Source organism: Piliocolobus tephrosceles, chromosome 5, assembly GCF_002776525.5.
Source record: "Piliocolobus tephrosceles isolate RC106 chromosome 5, ASM277652v3, whole genome shotgun sequence".
Taxonomy (NCBI): domain Eukaryota; kingdom Metazoa; phylum Chordata; class Mammalia; order Primates; family Cercopithecidae; genus Piliocolobus; species Piliocolobus tephrosceles.
Genome location: NC_045438.1, coordinates 28,268,461 through 28,291,025, shown reverse-complemented (window position 1 = coordinate 28,291,025; position 22,565 = coordinate 28,268,461). Strand labels below are relative to the sequence as shown.

Below are 22,565 nucleotides of genomic sequence, written 5' to 3'. Positions count from 1 at the left end.
TGGCTCACTGCAGTATCAACCTGCCCTGCTCAAGTGAACCTCCCACCTCAGCTTCCCAAGTAGCTGGGACCACAGGTGAGGACCACCACTCCCAGGTAATTTTTTTTTTTTTTTTTTTTTTTTGTAGAGATAAGGTCCCACTATGTGGCTCAGGCTGGTCTCAAACTTTTGGGCTTAAGCAATCCTCCTGCCTTGGCCTCCCAGAGTGTTGGGATTACAGGCATGAGCTACAGTGCCCAGCCCAAATGTAGATTTTTTAAGCACCCAAGGCAATTTTAATATCTAGCTAGACTTGAGAATCACTGTATTCGCTGATGTCAATTCAATTCCAATTCTATCATTCTAAGGCCTCTACCTACAAATTGACTGAAGCAGGATTTTATTCTGATAGGAATGCCAATTTAAGTACCTTTGCTTTCCATTTTGTTACATGTCTTTCTGTGCAAGACTCAAGAAAGAAAGGCTTTAGCTTTTAATCTAAGGAACCCAACATCTTTATTCCCATTTATCCCACTCAGTGTCCAGATTAAGCCCCCAAAGTCATGTCAGTGTTTAGTGCAGATGTATGTTTCCACTTTTAAAACACATTGGTTTTCAAAAGTTTTATTTCTTAAAGTTTGGTTAAAAGATATTCACTAGATTCAATGTTTTATATATTAAATTCACTAGATTCAATATTTGATATAAAAAGATATCTCTTTCATTTGAGACAGAGTCTTGCTCTGTTGCCCCGGCTGGAGTGCAGTGGTATGATCACCAGCTCACTGCAGCTTTGACCTCCCAGGCTCAAGCAATCCTCCTGCATCAGCCTCCTGGAGTAGCTAGGATTATAGGTGCATGCCGCTATGCCTGGCTAATTTTTAGACTTTTGGTAGAGGCAGGGTCTCCCTATGTTGCCCAGGCTGGTCTCAAACTTCTGGGTTCCAGTGATCCTCCTGCCTCGGCCTCCCAGAGTGCTGGGATTACAGGTGTGAGCTACTGCACCTGGCCTATATTATTTTTTTAATAGGTGTGGAAATGACCAAGACAAAGTTAATAGTAGGGTTCTCGAATGACTATAAAACTCTTTGTTGGCATGGAGGATAATGTTTCTTTTTAGAATAGTGGTTCTTATCCTTGACAACATAGTAGAATTGCCTGGGAATGTTTTTTAAAATCCTCATACTTGACTGGGCACAGTGGTTCACACCAGTAATCCTAGCACTTTGGGAGGCTGAGGCAGGCAGATTGCTTGAGCTCAGGAGTTCAAGACCAGCCTGGGCAACATGGTGAAACCCCATCTCTACTAAAAATATGAAAATTAGTTGGGCATGGTGATGTGCACCTGTAGTCCCAGCTACTTGGGGAGTGAGGCAGGAGGATCACTTGAACTGGGGAGGTTGAGGCTGCAGTGAGCCAAGATGGTGCCATTCCACTCCAGCCTGGGTGACAACATGAGACTCTGTCTCCAAAAAAAAAAAAAAAAAAAAATTCTTATGCTCTGGCTATGTCCTAGACAAAAATCAGAATCACTGGACCAGGTACCAGATTTTTAAAAACTCCCTAAGCCCTTTTCTAAAACATAGGCACTTTTCTAAAACACTGAGCCAACGTTGAGAATTGCTTCTCTAGAATGAAGTTGTGTGTACAAATTGTATTGAGCAACTGGACGGTGGTGAAATAGTGAATATGTCAGTCATCACCTCGATTGGAAACAGCACCTTCCTTCTCCTAGTGGATAACATTGTCACAGAGGATTATTCTTTTTTGCTAAAATTTTTGCTAAAATAGGAGAAGAAAGTTTCCTGTTCTTTTACATGTTCTGAATTATTAGACTGCAACCATTGTCTACTGAAGATGGCAAATGAAACGTTTCCTTTTTAAGCTGGTGAATAAAATCAAGGCCAGTCTTCTCACAGAGCTCTTTGAAGATGACTGAAATCATGGGTAAAAGGAGAACAAAACACAGAACTTTTTTTAGAAAATGGATTTGTTAGGTCAAATTACAACTCCAAAAGACTCGCATGCCTTTTAAGTTTCTGGTTTACTGTTTCCTGATAAGTAGAAATGCATTTCAGCGTTATTCCTCTCCACCTAGGTGTAAATTGTGATATTCACTATAGGCTTAGAGAGTCCCAAACCTTAGTACTGTAGTATCAAATGTGTGCTTAGTTGTCATTCATAAGCTTGGTTCTGGCATCTCCCCAAAGCCCAAAAATCATTGTCAATAAGAAAATCAAATAATCAAGCTTTCTGGCCTGAATCTGATCTATACCCTCTACCTTCAGCATAAAAAGCTATTCTCTCATGTGGCTAGTTAAACTCTCTAATAATGAACTTGGGTCAGGAAAATGATTTGCTAATTCTTTCACAAACAGAGTAAGGGAACTGATTTCCTCCCAATCAATCACACATGCCAAATTCACTTGCTGTCAGTGGCTTGGACAGAAGGCCAAAGCTGACATACATGGTAAAGGATGATAAAAGTATTAATAGGAATAAGTTAAAAAAAAATTGCCTTCATAAATTACATCTGAACTCTTTCCTTGAGATGACTGGAGGGCATGTTGCAAATTCAACAATTTATGGCCAGTTTCCTTTTATCCTTAAAATCACACAAAACAGGCAATTATTTAGAATGAAATAATCAGTTTAATATTTATAGACTTGAGAAAGAACTTGAATTAAAATTCAGTCTGGAGTCTGAATTAGCACCATCTGAATACAGAAATAATTCTATATACATGCACAAATTAGTTTAATTAATATATATAGGTAAAATATATTTGTTTTACTTGATATACTTGTTTTGACAGACCCTTCCTGGGGTTACACTTATTTTTATTAGTTGGCTGGGCATGATACAGGTTGAGCGCCCCTCAGTTCCAGGGCCTTGGCAAAATTAACTTCCAGTGGCTTGCCCGTGCCTTTGGTGAGCTTCAGGGATCTGATGCAACCTCGGAACGGAATGCTGGTGGTCAGGCCAAACTGCTTGAGGTCATCTGAAAAAGGCAACGCAAGAGGGCTCAGCTTTGAAATGCTCCTGCGCCAAATATTAAGAGCATGTTTCAAAGTCACCTGTTAGCTTGAGATTAAATTGGAATGCTGTTTTATGCAAAGTTAGTGGTTTTGTTTTTAGCCTTACTAATAGAATTGTGAAGAAAGATCAACTGAAATTTTTTTTGAGACAGGTTCTTGCTCTGTTGCCTAGGCTGGAGTGCAGTGGTACAAGGCTTACTGCAGCCTAAACCTCCTGGACTCCAGCGATCCTCCCTTCTCTGTGTTGCCCAGGCTACTCTCCAATTCCTGGGCTCAAGAGATCTGTCCACCTCAGCCCAAAGTGTAATTCCAGTGTTGGGATTACAGGCATGAGCCACCATGCCCAGCCTCAACTTTTTAATAGTTGTTGTATATTATAAAATCTGAAAACATCTAGAATTATACATCTTAAGACATGAAATAAAGTGGTTTGGGATGAACAGGTTTACAGTTGTGACTTAAAATTGTAAAATGTTAGTTCATGAAACAAAGCAATTGATCAGATACTTTTAAGTACTGACTTAGAACTTTTTGAAGGTGACTTTATCACTTTCTTACATTGTAAAAATAAATCCCTAAAGGTTAAGGAGTTTGGAAATTCATGTGGAATCTTCCTCTTATTAGGCAGGTGCTTGTTTCAGCAGGCCTACTAGGTGTTAATTAGGATCCCATTTCATAGACTGAATGGAGAAGTACATTACCTCCTTCATAATGTCTTGGAATGTATCCTGATTGAGGCAAAAGATCTTTTTAAAACCCAGAAGGCACTTTGGAAAGAGGAGCTGTCGTTGGGCCCCCATTGCATTTCTGTCAACATTGCTCTGTCAACAATTGCTGAATATACATTTTGCTTGTTTCATTAAGCAAAGGAGCTTTATATAAACGGGGACAAAAGTTCCTCTCAACAAAATGATGAAAGACCATTCAAGGAGGCTATGTTATTACAGTACTTATTAAGAGCCACTTGGCTTACTTCTCATCAAGTTGGGCCACTCTTGTTTATGGGCACTTTAGGTAAATCTCTGCAGTTCACATGCTATGTTTAATGTGCTAGAGAAGGATTTTGAATGAGGATTTATTGCTTGGGTTTCTTTGTAATATAAATATAAACTCTATAATAACATAAGGGGGAAATTAGCTACGTTTAACCCAATGATTTCCAGAACTTGAGGAAATAAGTTCCATAACATTTTATGATTCCTCTGGTATACTAATTTTAAAAAAATCAGAAAGAACACCAAGTTTGGCTCCAATTGCTGTTAAATGCCTCATATCTTTTATAAGCCAAATTCATTTCCTCTAGCTTCAATCTCTCCACAAATGAAACTTTGGGGGTTCTCATGAAAAGTTCAGTCCCATGTGGTTTATATAATATGTTCATTTTACACACTGGAAATTTTAGGTAAGGTGCTATTTATAGGAGCAAATTCTAAAGCTAGGAAGCAAGTACACATAAGCACACATTCTTGGACATACGTAAATATAAATGTTTTCAAAACCACTAACATAACAGAGCAAAGACATTCTTGCTGGGGAAGCCAACACTCACCTGGGAAGCCTCCAACAAATACAGGGTCATTTGTGTCAGCTGATGTAGATGCTGGGTTTAGGCTTTGGGCTTCCACCTGGTTCCCATCGACTGTGAGCTCAATGCGGTGTTTGATCTTGTTGGCAGTGACTTTATGCCATTGTCCATCACACAAATGCCCTGGAACCCCAGCATCATAGACAGCAGTGAATCTGCCGGCGCCATTGTCCACATGAAACATCAGCTGGACAGCAGGAAATAGAACAGTCACAGATGGTTTTATTCAAGAAGTATCATGATGTTTCACACATAAAAATGATCAGGTCTCTAGGAAAGATATCGGCCAGAATCATTTGAACTGGATGTAACTGGGCATATTGAAAAAATTTTTAAAACTTGATTGATAGAAATTAAAGTATAAATCTAATCACCAGGAGCCACAAATTATGTTCTTTGCTTTGGGGAATTGTTGGGAGTTAATAGGCAAGATATATAAAGCTGGTAATAATTCTGCTTTCAGAAAAATTTGAGGCCAGGTGACAAGAAAAGGACCTAGTGTACACAGGGAAAAATTCTACCTCAGAGCTTTTTAGAATGTGAGAGTTCTTACTGAACCTTATAAAATTTTCTTAAAAGATATTGTTTAAAGTGACTCATTAATTTGGTTTACAAATTCAAAGTAAAGGATTTTTTAAATTTTAAACTTCTGATGTTTTAATTATGTGTTTTCCTTCATGGATTTCATTTTATATACAAGATTAAGAGTTACATAAATTACATTTTGGAGCCTGTTTCATGTCACAGGTGCCAAAGACCTGAGCCAGAAGGCCAGTTAAATTCCTAACAATGAAGAACTTAGATTAGAAGTTCTGGTCTAAATGAGAAAAATCTGTTTTTAGTAAGGTGGAAAGGCCCCTGAAATTTGAGATGACAGAATTCTTTTGAAGCTGGTGAAGAAATGAAACATATTGGAACATTAAAAACATTAGTCAGTTTGGCAACACATTTGACAAGGTAAAAAAAAAAAATGAAGTCTTAAAAAGATTGAAAACGCAAGTAAATAGGTAAAAAGTTTGTAAACTCTAGTGATGTAATTATTACTGAACTGTTTACTATATTGGGTGGAGTTGGCATATATATTGCATACTATATTGGGTGCATACAATATTGCATACTATATTGGGTGGCTTTTGCATGTAAAAGGAGCTTGGTGAGAAATGCACATGATAGTGACATATTGATGGTAACTGCCCGTAACAGCACGTGATGAAATGAAGCTTACTTGAAAAAGATGTAGTAAAAGTGTGTTTTGAAAATTTGGTAAAACTATTAAGTGTTGCTTTTTTGTTCACCCTTTTTTACCCTTAAACTGGTGGATCTTTTTTCCTGTATTACCTTTGTTTGAGGACAGTTTGAAAATTGAGCAGAAGGAGGAAGAAAGCAAGAAAAAAAATAGTTAAGTCACTATGTGATTTTTCTTCTTGGGAGGCAACACTAAGGGTGGAAACGTGAACTGAGTTGAAGTACAATTCCTATTTAATAGCCAAATAGAAAACTTGTGAAATTTCTTGTTCTGCCTTCTCTTTTTACCTGCTGCCTATAGTGCAAAGTTGTTTCACTGCAGGGCTTAGAGAGGTGTTTCGAATTTGATTATCAATTATTATCAAACTGACACACTACTTTTATAAATTTTGCTGTTTTTTGAAATGGTATCATCTGGATGCTCTTTTAAAAAAATTGAGAAACTGATATGTCAGTTGGCTACCTTGACTTCTAAGAGATGCCTAGCCTGTTACAAGAGGCAGACTAATTTTAGATGATATACACCTCTGCCTTTTCTCCCACTGGAGTCAATAGTTTCATAGACTATGTGTTCCTTAAGAGGAGAATAAGAGTGTATTCATAGCAACACAGTAAGAACTTAAGATCTCGAACTATTTGGTTCATATTAGTCAAAATAATTGGCTTGCTGTAGAATGAATGCATTTAAAGTTTATACTGGCCTATACAATAGTTATGCTGAAAACATACACAAATTGAAATAATCCAGAAGGATGAAAACATACAAAATGAAAGCTTTCTCCCCAACAAAGAATACAGACAGGCTTCAAAATATTCGAGTTTGCCACACGTGAACGGTATCTACACATCAACAATGTCATGAAGAAATCAGAAATGTTTCAATTGCTGACACTCACCTTTTCATCAATCATTTCAATACCCATTCCATCCATTTTTTGACTACTGATCCCTAGAAGAACTCCAGTCGTTCTAGTTGTGCGGAATTCAAATTCTACAAGAAGGTCCAATCCCACTTTGAATCCACCAACTGTAAAATGAAGATTTTAAATATTGTGGATTAGAGTATGGGGATTGTTAATTCAAATGTGTGCAATGCATGACTTTTTATTAGATTTCAATTCAAATGCTAGCTAATTCTAGTGAGGGCTGTAAGTTTCAGATCCTGCCTGGCCTATCTTCCACCACTGTGTCCTGTAACACACTCCATAGTTATTGCTTCTTTTCTGGGCTACCTTCCGTTCTGGAATGTACGTTCTATGAGATCAGGGGTATTGTCTATACTTTTCACCATTTTATCCCTGTACTTACTAAAGTATCTGGCACATCATGGAGGTTTAATATGTGTTATTTGAATAAATGGATACACACTGAGATTGACTCAAAGAATCTCACTGTCAGGTATTATTATCTTAGAAGTCTCTCTATTGGGTTAAGAACAACATTTCAGTGATTTTTCAGTAACATTTTAGTGGGGCACACTAAATGGTGCCACAATCATCTGAAAGGGTTCAAAAGTTGCCACACATTTTATTAATACAGAGAGAAACTGTAAATACATTGTTGATGGGAAGTTTCTGGGACATAAGTAGACTTATCTTGCTTATCCAGTTAATTCTTTTCTCTATGATTTTCCATATTTGACTCTTTGATTTTTTAAAATCTTTGAGCAAGTATTTAAGATACGCCTCTTAGGAACAAAGTGATCTGTTAAGATCTGTCTAGACCACACAAACTGAATAGAGTATCAGGGAACTACTCAGGGGAATTTTCTCCAAGTCTTCTATTTATTAGGCAAGAAATAAATGCTATGTGTAGCCACAGCTGTCTCCAATGAAGGATGGTAGCTATTATGTGAAAGACTTTTGTTCTACTGAGAACCTTGATGGGTTTGGATTGGCAAAGGTGGGTTTATAGCAGATTTTAACAATAAAAGCTAGCCAGTTGTGCCTGGGCAACATAGTGACACCCCTTCTGTAAGTAAATTAAAAAAAAAAAAAAAAAAAAAAGGGTAGAAGAAGCTGAATTGTTCTGCAAAATAAAACCAAAAGGGAGAAGTAAGGAGAAGAGAGGAAGGACATGAGGAAGTTCGGCTGAGGACAGAAAGAATGAAGAGGCCAATAAAAAGTCCCAGTGACTGGGTCGCTGGAAAACATTTAAGAACAAAGATGTCAAAGGTTAAGATGAATTGTATGTTTTCCAGTGAAGTGATCTCTTCTGACCACCCAAGTCTTATGTAAATTGTATTACACTGTGTGTTCAGGGGATGGCAAGGGCCATTAGAAACAGAGGAAGTGGGTAATTTTCTGGTTTGGTTTGATCCAGAATTATAAGACCCCAGGCAGGATGGCAAGTCAGTCCATTAACTGCAGAAGCTGAAGCTGAAACTCATCACAAAATTTGACTAAGTGAATGCCAGTCATCTGTGAATTTGCAGAAATCTTGAGGGAAGCTTTTAGACTTTCATAGCACATGGAATTCAGGGTTCAGCATAATCCATAATGTTTCAATATTTAGCATATCCTGTGTTTTTCTGTTTTCTGCTTCTGTGTAGGTGAGGTTTCTTACCTATATTTTGCTGGAGGGTCCTACTCTTCTATCACCCGCTACTTTGTATGGGGGTGTTAAAATCACCTGAATCCTTGCTCAAATGCTGATTCCTTCATGAAACATTTCCTGATTTCCCCAAAGTTAATCTTTTTTTCTAAGTATCTACAGAACTGTGCTTTTATGTCTTAAATCATTTTTACTGGCCTTCTTTCAATTTCTTACCAGTTGATAATGTATTCTTGATAGAAAGAACTGTTACTTATTTCTCTGTTTCCCATCATAATCTCCACATATTATGTGCTTATTAGTTTATTTCTAATGAACATATACATGTTTCTATGATACTGCAGGACTGAATATTCTATTTTTAAGTATATTAATGGCAGATTTAAAAAATTATTATGCAGTTTTCATTGTAGAGATCTTTCACTTCTTTGGTTAATTACTTAGTATTTTATTTTCTTTGTAGCTACTGTAAATGGGATTACTTTCTGGATTTCGTTTTCTGATTGTTTGCTGGTGGCATATAGAAATGTTACTGATTTTTGTATGTTGACTTTGTGTCCTGCAGCTTTACTGAATTTATCAGTCCTAACGGTTTTTTGGTGGGGTCTTTAGGCTTTTCCAAATACAAAATCATGTCATTTGCAAACAAGTATGATTTGACTTCTTCCTTGGATGCTGTTTACTTTTTTCTCATCTGATTGCTCTAGCTAGGACTTCCAATACTACGTTGAATAACAGTGGTGACAGTGGGCATCCTCGTCATATTCTAGATCTTAGAGGAAAGTACAATAAAAACCAAAAAACAATGATGCAAGAAATTGAAGAGGGCACAAAAATAAGATATTCCATGTTAATGGATTTGAAGAATCAATATTGTTAAAATGTCCATACAACCCAGAGCAATCTGCAGATGTAATATAATCCCTATTAAAATACCAATGAGATTCTCCACAGAAATAGAAAATTCCTAAAATTCATATGAAACCCAGAATAGTCACAGTTATCCTATGCAAAAACAACAAAATTGGAAGAATTACATTACCAGACTTCGAATTATACTACAGAACTACAGTAACCCAAACGGCATAGTACTGACATAAAAACAGGCACATAGACCAGTGGAACAGAATAGAGAAGCCAGAAATAAATCCACACATCTACAGCGAACTCATTTTCCATAAAGGTTCTAAGAACACACATTAGGGAAAGGACAGTCTCTTCAATAAATGGTGCAGGGAAAACTGGATATGCATATGTGGAAGAATGAAACTAGATCCCTATCTCTCGCCATATACAAAAATCAAAGTGGATTAGAGACTTGAATCTAGGAGATCTAACTATGAAACTGTTGCAATAAAATGTTGGGGAAATTCCCCAGGACATTGAAATGGGCAAAGACTTCTTGAGTAATACCCCACAAGCACAGGCAACCAAAGCAAAAATAGACAAATGGGACCACATCAAGTTAAAAAGCTTCTGCATAGCAAAGGAAACTATCAACAAAGTGAAGTGACAACCCACAGAATGGGAGAAAATATTTGCAAACTACCCATCTGATAAGGGATTAATAACCAGAATATAAAAGGAACTCAAACAATTCTACAGGAAAAAAAAAAAAATCTAATAATCCTATTTAAAAATGGGTACAAGATGGATAGACATTTCTCAAAAGAAGATATTCAGATGGCAAACAGGTATATGAAAAGGTGCTCAACATCACTGATCATCAGAGAAATGCAAATCAAAACTACAATGAGCTATTATCTCACCCAAGTTAAAATGGCTTTTATCCAAAAGACAGGCAACATAACAAATGCTGACAAGGATGTAGAGAAAAGGGAACCCTCGTACACTGTTGGTGGGAATGTAAACTAGTGCAACTGCCATGGAGAACAGTTTGGAGGTTCCTCAGAACACTAAAAATAGAGCTACCATATGATCCATCAATTCCACTCTCAGATATATACTCAAAAGGATATCGAAGAGATATCTGCACTCCCATGTTTATTGCAGCACTATTTACAATAGCCAAGATTTGGAAGCCACCTATGTGTCCATCAGCAGATGAATGGATAAAGAAAATGTGGTACATATACATAATGGATATGAATAAGCCATAAAAAAGAATGAGATCCTGTCATTTGCAAGAACATGGGTGGTTCTCGAGGTCATTATATTAAGTGAAATAAGCCAGGCACACAAAGGCAAACATCACATGTTCTCACTTATCTGTGGGAGCTAAAAATGAAAGCAATTGAACTCATGGAGATAGAAATTAGAAGGATAGTTACCAGACGTTGGGAAGGTTAGTGGCAGGGAGGAGTAGGGATGGTTAATGATACAAAATAGTTTGAATGAATAAGAGTTAGTATTTCCTAGCACAAGTGTAACTACAGTTAAAAAAAAAAAATAATTGTACTTTCTTTTGTTTGTTTGTTTTTCTGGTTTTTTTTTTTTTTTTTTTTTTTTTTTTTTTTTTTTTTTTTTTTTTTTGTTTTTTTTTTTTTTTTTTTTTTTTTTTTTTTTTTTTTTTTGAGACGGGGTCTCGCTCTATCGCCCAGGCTGGAGTGCAGTGGCGAATTGTACATTTTAAATTAACTAAAAGAGTACAATCAGACGTTTGAAACATAAAGAATACATGTTTGAGGTGATGGATACCCCATTTACCCTGATACGATTATTATGCATTGCATGCCTATATCAAAATATCTCAGGTAACCCATAAATATATACACCCACTGTGTATCCACAAAAATTAAAAATTAAAGGATTAAAAAATCATTATGTAGAGGTTATTTCCTATTTCTTTTTCCTAGCTGTACCTTCATGACCAGTGATATAAAACCATACTGGAAATGTTCATTGGAAATGGAGTAGAGAAAGCCAGGAATGATGCCAGCCATCGTCACCATCAACAAGAAACGGACATGGGTGTGCATTGTCTATATGGGTGTGTGTTGATGGGGAGGAGATTATGAAATACAGCCTTGCAGGGAATTGAAAAGAAGAAAAAAACATATCTCCAGAAACTGGAAGGTAGGAAAACAACATAGTATAAACATATGAGTGTTCTTGCAAAATTATTTATTTTGCTGTTCTTAATCTCCAGTGAAGGAGATGGAATAAATTCTCTAAATAGGCCTTTACTTTATTTCTTCTATTAATTCTTATCAGGATCAGATACATGAATTTTTAAGAAGCATTTTTGAAATTACTTCCATAAGTTTATTTTTGGCTTAAATAAAGGATACTAGTTTAGGCCTCCGGGAACTTTTATTATTTGGTACTAGCAAGAAGTTAGTATTTGTATCCAGTTAATAATCAACAGGAAGGAAATGAAAGAGCCTTACCTGCTTTGGCAAAACCTGTTCCATCAAAATATGTTCCCCTCTGAGCATCTGCAAAACATGTCCCAACGTGGAAGCTGGAGGTGGGCTCTTCCAGATCAGCAGGGGCCTCTGCCATGTGGAGATTCCTGATGCAGCCGTCAATGCTATAGGTCACCTAAACGTTCAGATCAGAAGAAACAAATGTCAAGTTTTAGCAGAACTTTGCCTTTACGTAGAATACAATCATTTGCGGGGTGCTCTATGTGTGTGGTTATTGGCCAGTTGTCTTATGGTAGGACATCCCCCAAAGCTGCGTGGGTTCTCTGTTACCACCAGACTTCCTGGCATGGATGCAGAAAATCCTGTGTTGTGCTTCTCAACTCAGATGTATCTATCCTGGAATACCACTGTTCTCATAGTCTAAATACTGCACACTATGTCTCCATTGGTTTGACAGAGCTATGGGCCCCATGTGGGTATCATAAGTTTTAACTGGTCTCTTATGTTCCTGATTTTATATTTCTATTAATAGTTTATTAAACTTACTATATACACATTTTGTCATAGCCTATGTTCAATTTCTATTTGAAAAGGTAATTAGGTTGGGTTCAGTGCTTCTTCCTTTTGAATATCTAATGAAAGCAGCAGACCCTCCCCTAAGAAAATGCAAATATGCATAAAACTTGAAAGTTTGCATAAAACATTGGGGATTCAAGGAATTTAGAGGTAACTCAATCATACTCTAGTCCATTATATTTTATCTGTTTTTAGAAATTCAAGTGAATTGCTTTTACCAGTGTCACTTCAGAGACTTTTGTTTTTGATAGACCTAAAAAGCATATCCAATAGCTATGAAAGGAAAGTAATACTGATCATCCACAAGAGAAGCCAAATGCTGAGAATTACAACTGTAATGGGTGATTGTCTTTGATGAGTGAACAAATCTACAATATCATGTGTTCTAATTTGAGTACAGAAATGTATCACATTTGTATCTAGTGTGTTCTCTAACAGCACCAATCAATCCTCCATGCTTCTCTCAGAGTAACACTTTCCAAAGTAAACTAGGACACATGGTCTGATAAAAAATTATTTGGTGAATACCGATTTACAAAACTGTGAGGGCTTTAAATTCTGAATCCAAAATTGGATAACTGTACTCTAACTACTGCATCTCTCAATATTTGCTAAATCTCTATGCCTGAAACACCATGAATACATACCATCATTTTCATCTTTCAGTGCTTTTTATATGCCTGCTACTCTTCCAATCACTTTATTTTTATTTATTTATTTGTTTTTTGAGACGGGTTTTGCTGTGTCGCCCAGGCTGGAATGCAGTGGTGCTATTACAACTCACTGCAACCTCTGCCCCTCGGGTTCAAGTGATTCTCGTGCCTCAGCCCCCTCAGACAGAACTAGCTGAGACTACAGGCACATACCACCACACCTGGCTAATTTTTTGTATTTTTAGCAGAGACAGGGTTTTTGGCCAGGCTGGTCTTGAACTCCTGGTCTCAAGGGATCTGCCTGCCTCGGCCTCCCAAAGTGCTGGGATTACAGGTGTGAGTCACCACGCCCAACTCAATCATTTAATCTTTATGCAATCCTTTGTGTTTAGTATTATCATTACCCTATTTTGCAAAAGAGAAATCTTTGTTAAAAAAGATTAACTTGCTCCAAAACACACAGCTAGTCAATAGTTAAATAGGTATTCAAACCAAGAGAGTCTGGCTCCAGAATCCCCACTCAGTGTTCCGTGGCATTGTCTCTCATAAGCTAATCTAAAAAAGCTTCTGTCCGCCGGGCACGGTGGCTCACGCCTGCAATTCCAGCACTTTGGGAGGCTGAGACAGGCGGATCATGAGGTCAAGAGATGGAGACCATCCTGGCTAACACGGTGAAACCCCATCTCTATTAAAAGTACAAAAGATTAGCTGGGCGTGGTGGCGGGCACCTGTAGTCCCAGCTACTCGGGAGGCTGAGGCAGGAGAATGGCGTGAACCCGGGAGGCGGAACTTGCAGTGAGCCGAGATTGCGTCACTGCACTCCAGCCTGGGCGACAAAGCAAGACTCTATCTCAAAAAAAAAAAAAAAAAAAAAAACCTGTCCCTTTTCAGAAAAGATGACTTCCTACTCACCTATCAGTTTTCATGGGCCCATGTGACCTAATAAATCAAAATATATCAATAAATGAATCAGTCATATATTTAGGTAATAAAGAAGAAATTAGATATTTACTGGACCAATTCTTCGGGTAGTGTAGTTGATGGGTAACCCACCAACATACAGCATTCCCACAACATCCAGGATGTCAGCTTTTCTGGGACTAATGGTTCTGTTGGAGGCCCCATCTACATAAAGAATTCCTTCTTGCTTACTTCTCATTATCTTAATCTACAAAAAAGAAAGAGGTCATTAATGCCAATCCTGAACAAATTTCAAATATGCAGAGTATAAGACATAAGGACTTTAACGATGTTACCAAGAAAAATTGAAACAATGTACACAGTGCTTAGTATGTGCTAAGCCCATTATATATGGGAAAGTTCAACCCATTTTACAGAATATCTCAAATTCTGCCTTTTCCATGACTACTATCACCAAAAGAATACCAAATTTTCCTGGGTCAGTTTTAGGTTGAAGTCTCTTCAGTAGTTTCCCAAGTGTGGATATGTGTTGAGAGGGAGGAATGTTGTAAGGAAGCCTGCAGACTAATAGCACTTTCATGAATTAAGTGCAGCAAAATTCATGTACAGTTTTAAAAGTGCATTAGTTTGATTGAGCAAGGAGCCTGGGCTCCCAACACGATTTCAGATACGCTACATCCCTTTGCCTAACAGGCCCTTCTTGTGCAGAATTAAAGAAAGAGTGGCACAAATAGGCTGCACTTCTTTCTGCAGAACCTGATTAGTACAAAGTCAGGGAGGAAGATAGAGAAATGACTGAGGCTGAAATTAGGGTGGTGGAGTGAATTATCTTCTGAGACAGAATGAAATAAGGGGTGTAAAGACTGGCTGGAGTATAAAAACTTTGAGTCTGAATTTAGGTAAAGGAGCGTGAAAGCCTGTAAAACGCTAAAGTACCATAATGGTTTAAAAATTAGTCTGGGTCAGGATTAGAGTAATTTAACACTTCATTTTACATATATTTATTCTGGTTTGGGAAGTAATTTTAAAAAACCATCAAAAATAAGATCCATTGTTAACGTCACTAATTATAGTATTTAAGTTCCCTTTCTTAATCCCAGCCTCATTGTGGTTCAACAATATGTCTTTTTCTCGAGTGTCATATTTATTATTCTATTAGCTAGAGATGGAAGAAATCTTAATGAGAGCTCCTTCATTTGGATCCGTATTTGCTAGTCATAAGCTCCCAGCAAAAACGAAGATTCCTTTTCTTATTTCCATGATAACAAATTGGTTGGCTTTGCATTTTTTAAGGTTCTTTGACTTTCTAGAATATGACCAGTCCAAGTATGTTAACATTAACCAAATCTAACATCTAATAATATCGTACTCTGAAAATTAAAAATTTTATTGGTCTACCTAGGGAAGCTTTACTTTAATAGGCTATCGCAGGTGCAGAGACAAATGTTGAGATTTTGTTTTAATCAGGCAGTATATTATCTATTTGCAGTCATGCCAAAGAGGACAGTAAGCTGGCAAACGAGCCTTCTGTGCCCATAATAGTACCAGTTTCTGGGTGTAAGGCCAACGTTTTTTAAATTGTTCCAAATAACTGTCAGTAGAAATGATACCTTAGAGCCCTTTAAACACGATAAACCAGAGATTCCTGGATTCCTGGTTTTCACAGACCAGTGTGTGGTTAGGTGGGGAGTCTTGGGACCCATTTTAGTGTTGCCAACTTTTGCTTTTGGCAAATACTATTTCATAATAGAAAGGCCTTTTAGCCACCATAAAAATGCTATAATATAATCTCAGAATAAATATTATTCCTTCAGATCGAATACATCGAGCTTTATGATGAACACACTCTGTTGTTCTATGTTTCTCACTTAGAGCAGTGGAAATGTCTTCAGCCGCCTGGCCTCAGTTTATGGGTAGATGTTTGAGAACCACAGCCATACAGCAGTGATGGAACCATGATGTGGCATGTCAGTGGTCAAATGTAAACCTACACAGGTCTGAGCACATTTTCCAAGATTGTGGTAGTTGTATATGGCACTCATTTTATTTTTAGCTTCTGCCAGAGTCAGTGTCTGCCCTGGCAAAATATACTGGCACCAGGAGAATGCTGATGGCTGCCACTCACTAATTCCCTTAGGATACTGCCAATATCCAGGGACTATTACCTTGTGCCACTGGCCATCATTGATTTTGGTGGGGATCATGGTGTTGGTGTCCCCACTCCCCAAGTCATAGCTGAAGTAGGGCAATCCATTTCTCAGCTGAACTGTGGCAAAATCAGCATGATTGATGCGAGCCATGTAAAAAAGCAAGCCGGATTCAGCTTCGGTTCTTACTTCCAACTCAATTGTGAGACTGTGAAACAAAAGCATGCAAAGTCAAACAGAAAAATAAGAGCATTCTCATGCTAAAACAGAGCGGTATCAGATCGTGGCTGCATTTTCATAAAGGAGAGTAAAACTTTCTCAGAGATGAGGAATGTCCTGAACTACTGATTTCCTAAATTGGGCTCCTCAGGCTCAAATAACATTCTATTCTCTACTGTACTCAGTAAATTAAAAGAAAAGCTAGCTTCATTAATTAATAAGTGTAGTAGATTAAACTTAATTAAACACGAATACTCAGTTCTTCATTTATCAGTTCTTTCCCAGTGTCTCAGGATGATACATACCGATGTTTAACTTTGGTGTCATCAAATGCAATTGCAATGTGACTGTTTCTTGAAAGCCCGAACTGCTTGCTCCCTATCAAAAGAGCTGGTTCTGATTCTGCAGCACAAGGACCCTGTAAAATACCCAGGAGAGAAAGACAGGAGATTATGGACTGTTCTTTAAAAAGGTAATGATGCTGTCTAATTGCTTCTTACATATTAGAGTAATTCTTTAAGAATAAAAATTGTACATTATTCATCTCTGTAGTCTACTGCATAGTAAGTACTTATTATCAAGTGCTCAGTGAGCATGAATCAGTTTTCTTATATCACACCCTTGAATTGCTAAAGGAATGTGCTCAGACATATTTATTGAGTAATTCATAGTTTCATTATCCTCTAAAAATTTATTTATATTTCTGAGAAAACTGGAATTTCCCTTTCATTTTTCCTTCACGTATGAAGACTTCTATTCTTAGAAGATCGAACAGTGAAAATGACAAGCTAGCCACTTGGGTTATAACAGTAGAAAAATGTGTTTTTTTCTTGCCCTCCCCATTTCCATCTCCCAGTATATTACTTTTTCTTGAAAATTATCAGTCCACTAGAAGGTTTCCATGAATTTAGACTTTCAAGATGGTGTATCTAAACCTGCACGTCAGCCCATTCAGGCCCTTGCCAGTTGCTAGGCAACCCAGCACATTTTAAAAATGTAACCCACCATACACCATTTCAACTGCCACTGTTCAAAGATCAGCTTCCCAGGGTGCTGAAGGGGGAGAGCTAGGTGCGGGGCTGTGCAGTCACGTGGTTTAATGCTCTGCTGTCACCATCTTGAAATTCTTAATAATTTTTCAATGAGGGGTCCTGCATTTTCAATTTTGCACTGGGTCTTGCAAAGCATACAGCAGTCCTGGCTAAGTAGATCACATTTGGCTACCATAACACACAGCTCCATAAATAATCAGGCTCCTTAAATTACCAAAGCCACAATTCCTTTCCCTGTTCTCTCTTTTCACAAGATAGCTCAATATACAGGCTGCTTAGGAAGTCTCTTAGAACACGCAGTACATGAGAAAATGACCTGCACACTCTCACCAACACATCTGTTTTTAAGATCTGCACTTAATAGCTCTGGCTGGGCCACTGCCCCAGTGAGTGCTGACTCAGCAGAGGTTCTCAAGCAGCCCAAGGCAGGCTTTTGATGCACAGTGTTCTTCCCAAAGAGTGTACCTCAGAGATGACTCATCAGCACACAGGAAATTTTTACTTGATGAGGAAAAGCCTTGTTCTCTCTTCTCTTGATCTTAGTCAAACGAAGCACTCTGCCACAGCAGGTAAAAGGCTTTAAGTGTTTTGAAATGCTATAAAATTGGTCTTCATGGAAGTATTTCCCTTCTTGCTTCCCAGGAGATGGTCAGTTATAAAGAGCAGACTGGCCGAAATTCACACAGCTATGCAAAACCCCGTGGGTAGGACAGGAAAATGCTATTCATTCGCACAGTTGAATGGCCTCTTTTAGAGTCAGCATGTGGCACCTTTCTTATTACGCTGCCTGCAAAAAGAGCCCGAATGGAGATGCTTCGGTAGCTTAAGATCTCAGTCATGAATACTCCTATTAATAGAATTGGGGTCTTTTATCAACCTCTCACGATACTTCCTGGACAGAGGACCATCTCGACAAACATGCGGAGCCTGCGGTCTTCCTCAGAAATTGCTAAGAGAATCCTGTCTGCTGTGAGTCCACTGGGGACAGAATTTCACTGAAACATCTTTACACCCTCAGCTCTGAAAACTGAGGGATTAAAATCGTGAATGGATGCTGAGGAATTAGGAAACAATTACAGGGAGCTTAAAAGAGAACCACCAGTGGGTTACGTCCATATTATTGCGGTTACAGTCACTTGTCTGATTCCTGTATGTAAATGTTAATATAACTTCTCTATTAAAATTAAAACAAATTTCAAGGTGGCAGTTGTACACTCCTGGTAGCAGCTGTATGTTGTGGGGGACTTTTTGATTGCTGGTAGACTGGACAGGTGTATCCAAAACTGGTCCCGAGCTAAGCAGCGGTTTTTTTGTTTGTTTTTGTTTTGTTGTTGTTTCGTCGTATACTATCAGATTTTCTAGATGGACAAGGCACTGGTCAAGTCTTTTTAGAAAAAAACCTTTGACCAGAAAAGGACAAGGACTTTGTCAAAGTTCTTTTAAGAGTCATTGCAGGACACACCCGCTTGAAATTTAGGAAGAACAGCACCTCCTGGATTAGATCCTCCATTTCTGCAATGGGCAGCCCTGGAGAAGCAGGCAGAAGCAGTGCTTAATAAAACGGTGTTCTCAGATGAGCCAATGTTACGGAATAGTTGTACCAAACTGACACTCTAACATGTAACCTCAAAGTTTAAAGCCATTATGGTGTATAGTCCTTTGTTTTTAAGGACATCCAAGGTGATGTTTACTATCATTGATTTGCAACAGGATGGATGTTGTTTTAATAAAACTTCTGTCACCTTCCTTTATTACACTGGCAGTTGGAAAAGTACTGAGAAGTGCTGGTGTGGGAGGGTTTTTATACGTGTGTACCTCAGGATTTAAATGGGACAAAAATTCCCCACCCTCTAATTTGACAGTGTTTTGTACAAATCTAGATCTCCCCCTTGCTTGGTTAAAGGATGTCTTCTTCCTTGCATCACTTTTCCTTGGGTAAACTGAAACCAAGTCTGATGGGCATGGAGGCTCATGTTTGGAATCCCAGCATTGGAAAGCCGAGGCAGGAAGACCACTTGAGGCTACTAGTTTGAGACTAGCCTGGGCAACAAAGTAAGGACCCCTGCCCCGCTCTGTCTCTCCAAAAGAACAACAACAACCAAAAAAAAAATTAAAAAAAAAAAAAATTAGCCGGGCATGTTGTTGCATGCTGAAAGCCCCAGCTACTTGGGAGGCTAAGGCAGGAGAATCGCTTGAGTCCAGGAGTTCAAGGTTAGAGTGAATTACGATTGCATCACTGCACTCCAGCCTGGACAATAAAGCAAGAACCTGTCTCCAAAAGAAAAAAACATGATGGAATCAGGGCAGCACCAGTTTATTGGTTTGCCCGGTGTTGCTTCCTCTTCTCTTCCTTCTGCCTCATGTTCCACAGTGGGTGGAGCTGCTCATTCAGCAGCTCAAGCTTCCTTTTTCCCTCTAGCTTTTTAAAGGGGGAACAAGTGAGATGGAACAGACACTGCCCCGTGCTTTGCTCATAAATATAAATGATCTTGGCATTAAGGATGTTTTCAACTCTGCTTGCCATTAAAATCTAAGCTAAGACAAAAGGGTAAGAGAAAACATCTAATGAGGTAATTTTTAAGGAACTTTTAAAGAATGGTCATTGCAACATGAATCATCCTTTTCTAAGCTAGTGTATACTTGAAGGCATCCTCATCCCTACGGACATGATGCTTTACCTGTGTTGTTTTGGACACACTAATCTCTCAAATGTGTTAAAACAAGAATAATAATTTAAAAAATTCACGGTCTCAGTAGAGGCTCATCAATCTCAACGTGTTACAATTCTGCCACCTTGTGGGGACTTTTTAAAGTACTCGAAATAGATAATAGTGAAAATGGGGTATGAAAGGAGGACAGATAGGCTTGTTTTTCATTTGCCTTTGCTTGGCAGGTTACAAGTTGTAGGCAGACAGGACTTGGCTGGGGAGTCTAGCGTGGTGGTGCACCTGTTGATTACAGCAGTGACATGGTTGGGAATAATTATGGAGGAAGCCACGCTTCCCAAAGCCTTGTTTAGGGAAGTAGATAGTGCACCAAATTAGTAATGGGGCCAAAACGTTTTCACCCTCACACCGTCACTTATTTAACTTCAGGTCAGAATAAAGCAATGGTCGTTTCTATCTGCAGATTGGTGGCTGACATTTGGAAATGAGTTCTTAGATTCAGGAGTGCGTATAATTCGTTGATGAGCATCTCTTGAATTTCCTAGGTCCTGAGCAGAGATTTATGTTGCATTTATCAAAACTGGCATCTTTGTTCTTGAAAGCACCAAACAATGAATCATCAGAGAAACTGCATAATTTTCTTCTTTCATGAGTCAATAATTCCCCTAATAAATGTGGGCTAAAATCACATCTGATGCTTATTTGTCCTGATTTTCTTTATGGATGAATAAGTGGAAGATATTTTTTATAGCACTGACTTTAATCTTCTAAAATATAAAAGCCCTACTCAAGATGTTTATTGAGAAACTGAATTATTGTTAACACTGCACTTAAGCTCTTTTGCTGGGTCTTGGGCATTTACAGTAATATTTATACATTAATGTCTAAACAGAAAAATGTATGTTTTCTCTTTAAATACATATCAGTATCCAATCAGTTTACCCTTTGGCCTTGACTGTACTTAGCTCTTAAAGGTGTAGCACTAAAGTTCCTAGGGAAATCACTTTCCTTTCCTCTATTCTTTCCTTCTCTGTTCACTTCTTTTCCTCAAATCCCAAAGAGACCTCATCAGTACAGGAACTCTCCATGGCTACTTGTATTGTTTTTCTTAGTTTTCACATTTTAAACTGTGAGGTTTACAGCTGAACTCTTCAATAACATTCAAGTAAAAGAATGTAGCTAGCTCATTATCTACAAATCCACACAAGCTATCCTTGTTAAAAAGACTTGGTCAAAACAGTGCACATGCTTGCAGAGAACTTGTCACGTTTCCACATGTCAACAAATTTCTGTAATACTTGAAGTTCAGCCTCTTATCTACCTCTACCTCCTGCCATCCTCCATGAAAAATATCCACAAATAGAATACGTAGAAATGTTTTCTCTAGCTCTGAATGGGCTAAAGAATAAGAGAGAAGTATAAAGAGAAGACAAGCTACCATACTATGAAATGAGATAATATGCATGAAATGCTCTTTAATCTAGCATGTTCAACATGAATTAATCATAAGATTGACATAATCCATTTCACAGGGCAGAGCTTTCTCAAGACACTCTTACATTGCCCTGTAGTATAGTGAATGTTGTCCTCATGCTGTAAGTTGCTGGCAGGGTTGGGTGTGATGCGTGTAAAGAAGAAAAAGAAGGGCACTGAGAATAGGAGATCTTTTCTGTCAACTGTGCTAGCACAAATATGGAGCTCATAAATAGGCAGTTCTCACTTCAGGAGTTAACTTTTAAGTCTTAGTTCTTAAATAACTCTTAAAAATCTAAATTCTGGGCCAGGCATGGTGGCTCATGCCTGTAATCTCAACACTTTGGCAGACTGAGGCAGGTGGATCACTCCCAAGAGTTCGAGACCAGCCTGGCCAACATGGCGAAATCCCGTCTCTATTAAAAATACAAAAATTAGCCAGGCACGGTGGAATGCACCTGTAGACCCAGCTACTCAGGTGACTGAGGCTTAAGGATTGTCTGAGCCTGGGAGGTTGAGGCTGCAGTGAGCCATGATTGTGCCACTGCACACCAGCCTGGGCGACAGAGCAAGGAAAAAAAAAAAAAAAAAAAAAATCTAAAGTCTGATACAAAAAAGGAAAATGGTGAGAATTGAAAATTATGGAGGACTTATTTAATAACCACATCATTACAATGCATATATCATTACATATCAAACCAATTAAAGGGTTTGGAATTGCTTAAAAATTGAATACTCACCACATCCCTTTTTTTTTCCAGCACCTGTCACCCACCCTAAAAGTGTGAAAAGTTAAACTAACTAGAATAATTAAGTTAAAGAAACACGGAAGTTAAACTAACACCAGAATAAATAGAGAGATGGAATGTTACTTTGAGCCAGGCATGGTGCTGGGTGCTTTGCATAAAATGTATAATTTATTCCCTCATAATAGTAATCCTAGAAGGAAGGTATTACTATCCTTATTTGTCCGTTAATTATTTTACTTTTAGAAAGGACAAGTAACCTGCCAGAAATCATGCAATAAAAGTGGGAGGGCTATGGCAGAAAAAGCAGCTCTCTCTCTTTTTCCCTGACCAGCAATGATAATATCGTATTCAACTTTGCACTTAGTAGATGCTTAATAAA

General features: G+C 38.1%; 1 protein-coding gene across 1 annotated transcript in view; it reads right to left on the bottom strand.

Annotated features, from left to right (window-relative positions):
- Nucleotides 1–2,617: 2,617 nt before the first annotated feature.
- The window catches only part of LAMA2 (laminin subunit alpha 2), a 509,807-nt gene continuing 489,859 nt past the window's right edge, over nucleotides 2,618–22,565 (bottom strand). The window contains exons 61-67 of the mRNA XM_026454995.1: nucleotides 16,552–16,664; nucleotides 16,046–16,235; nucleotides 13,972–14,127; nucleotides 11,752–11,905; nucleotides 6,745–6,875; nucleotides 4,568–4,790; nucleotides 2,618–2,981 (exon numbers count right to left, since the gene is read on the bottom strand). Coding sequence (XP_026310780.1) covers nucleotides 2,824–2,981; nucleotides 4,568–4,790; nucleotides 6,745–6,875; nucleotides 11,752–11,905; nucleotides 13,972–14,127; nucleotides 16,046–16,235; nucleotides 16,552–16,664 — 1,125 coding nt within the window. The 3' untranslated portion in view covers nucleotides 2,618–2,823. The remainder of the gene's footprint in view (nucleotides 2,982–4,567; nucleotides 4,791–6,744; nucleotides 6,876–11,751; nucleotides 11,906–13,971; nucleotides 14,128–16,045; nucleotides 16,236–16,551; nucleotides 16,665–22,565) is intronic.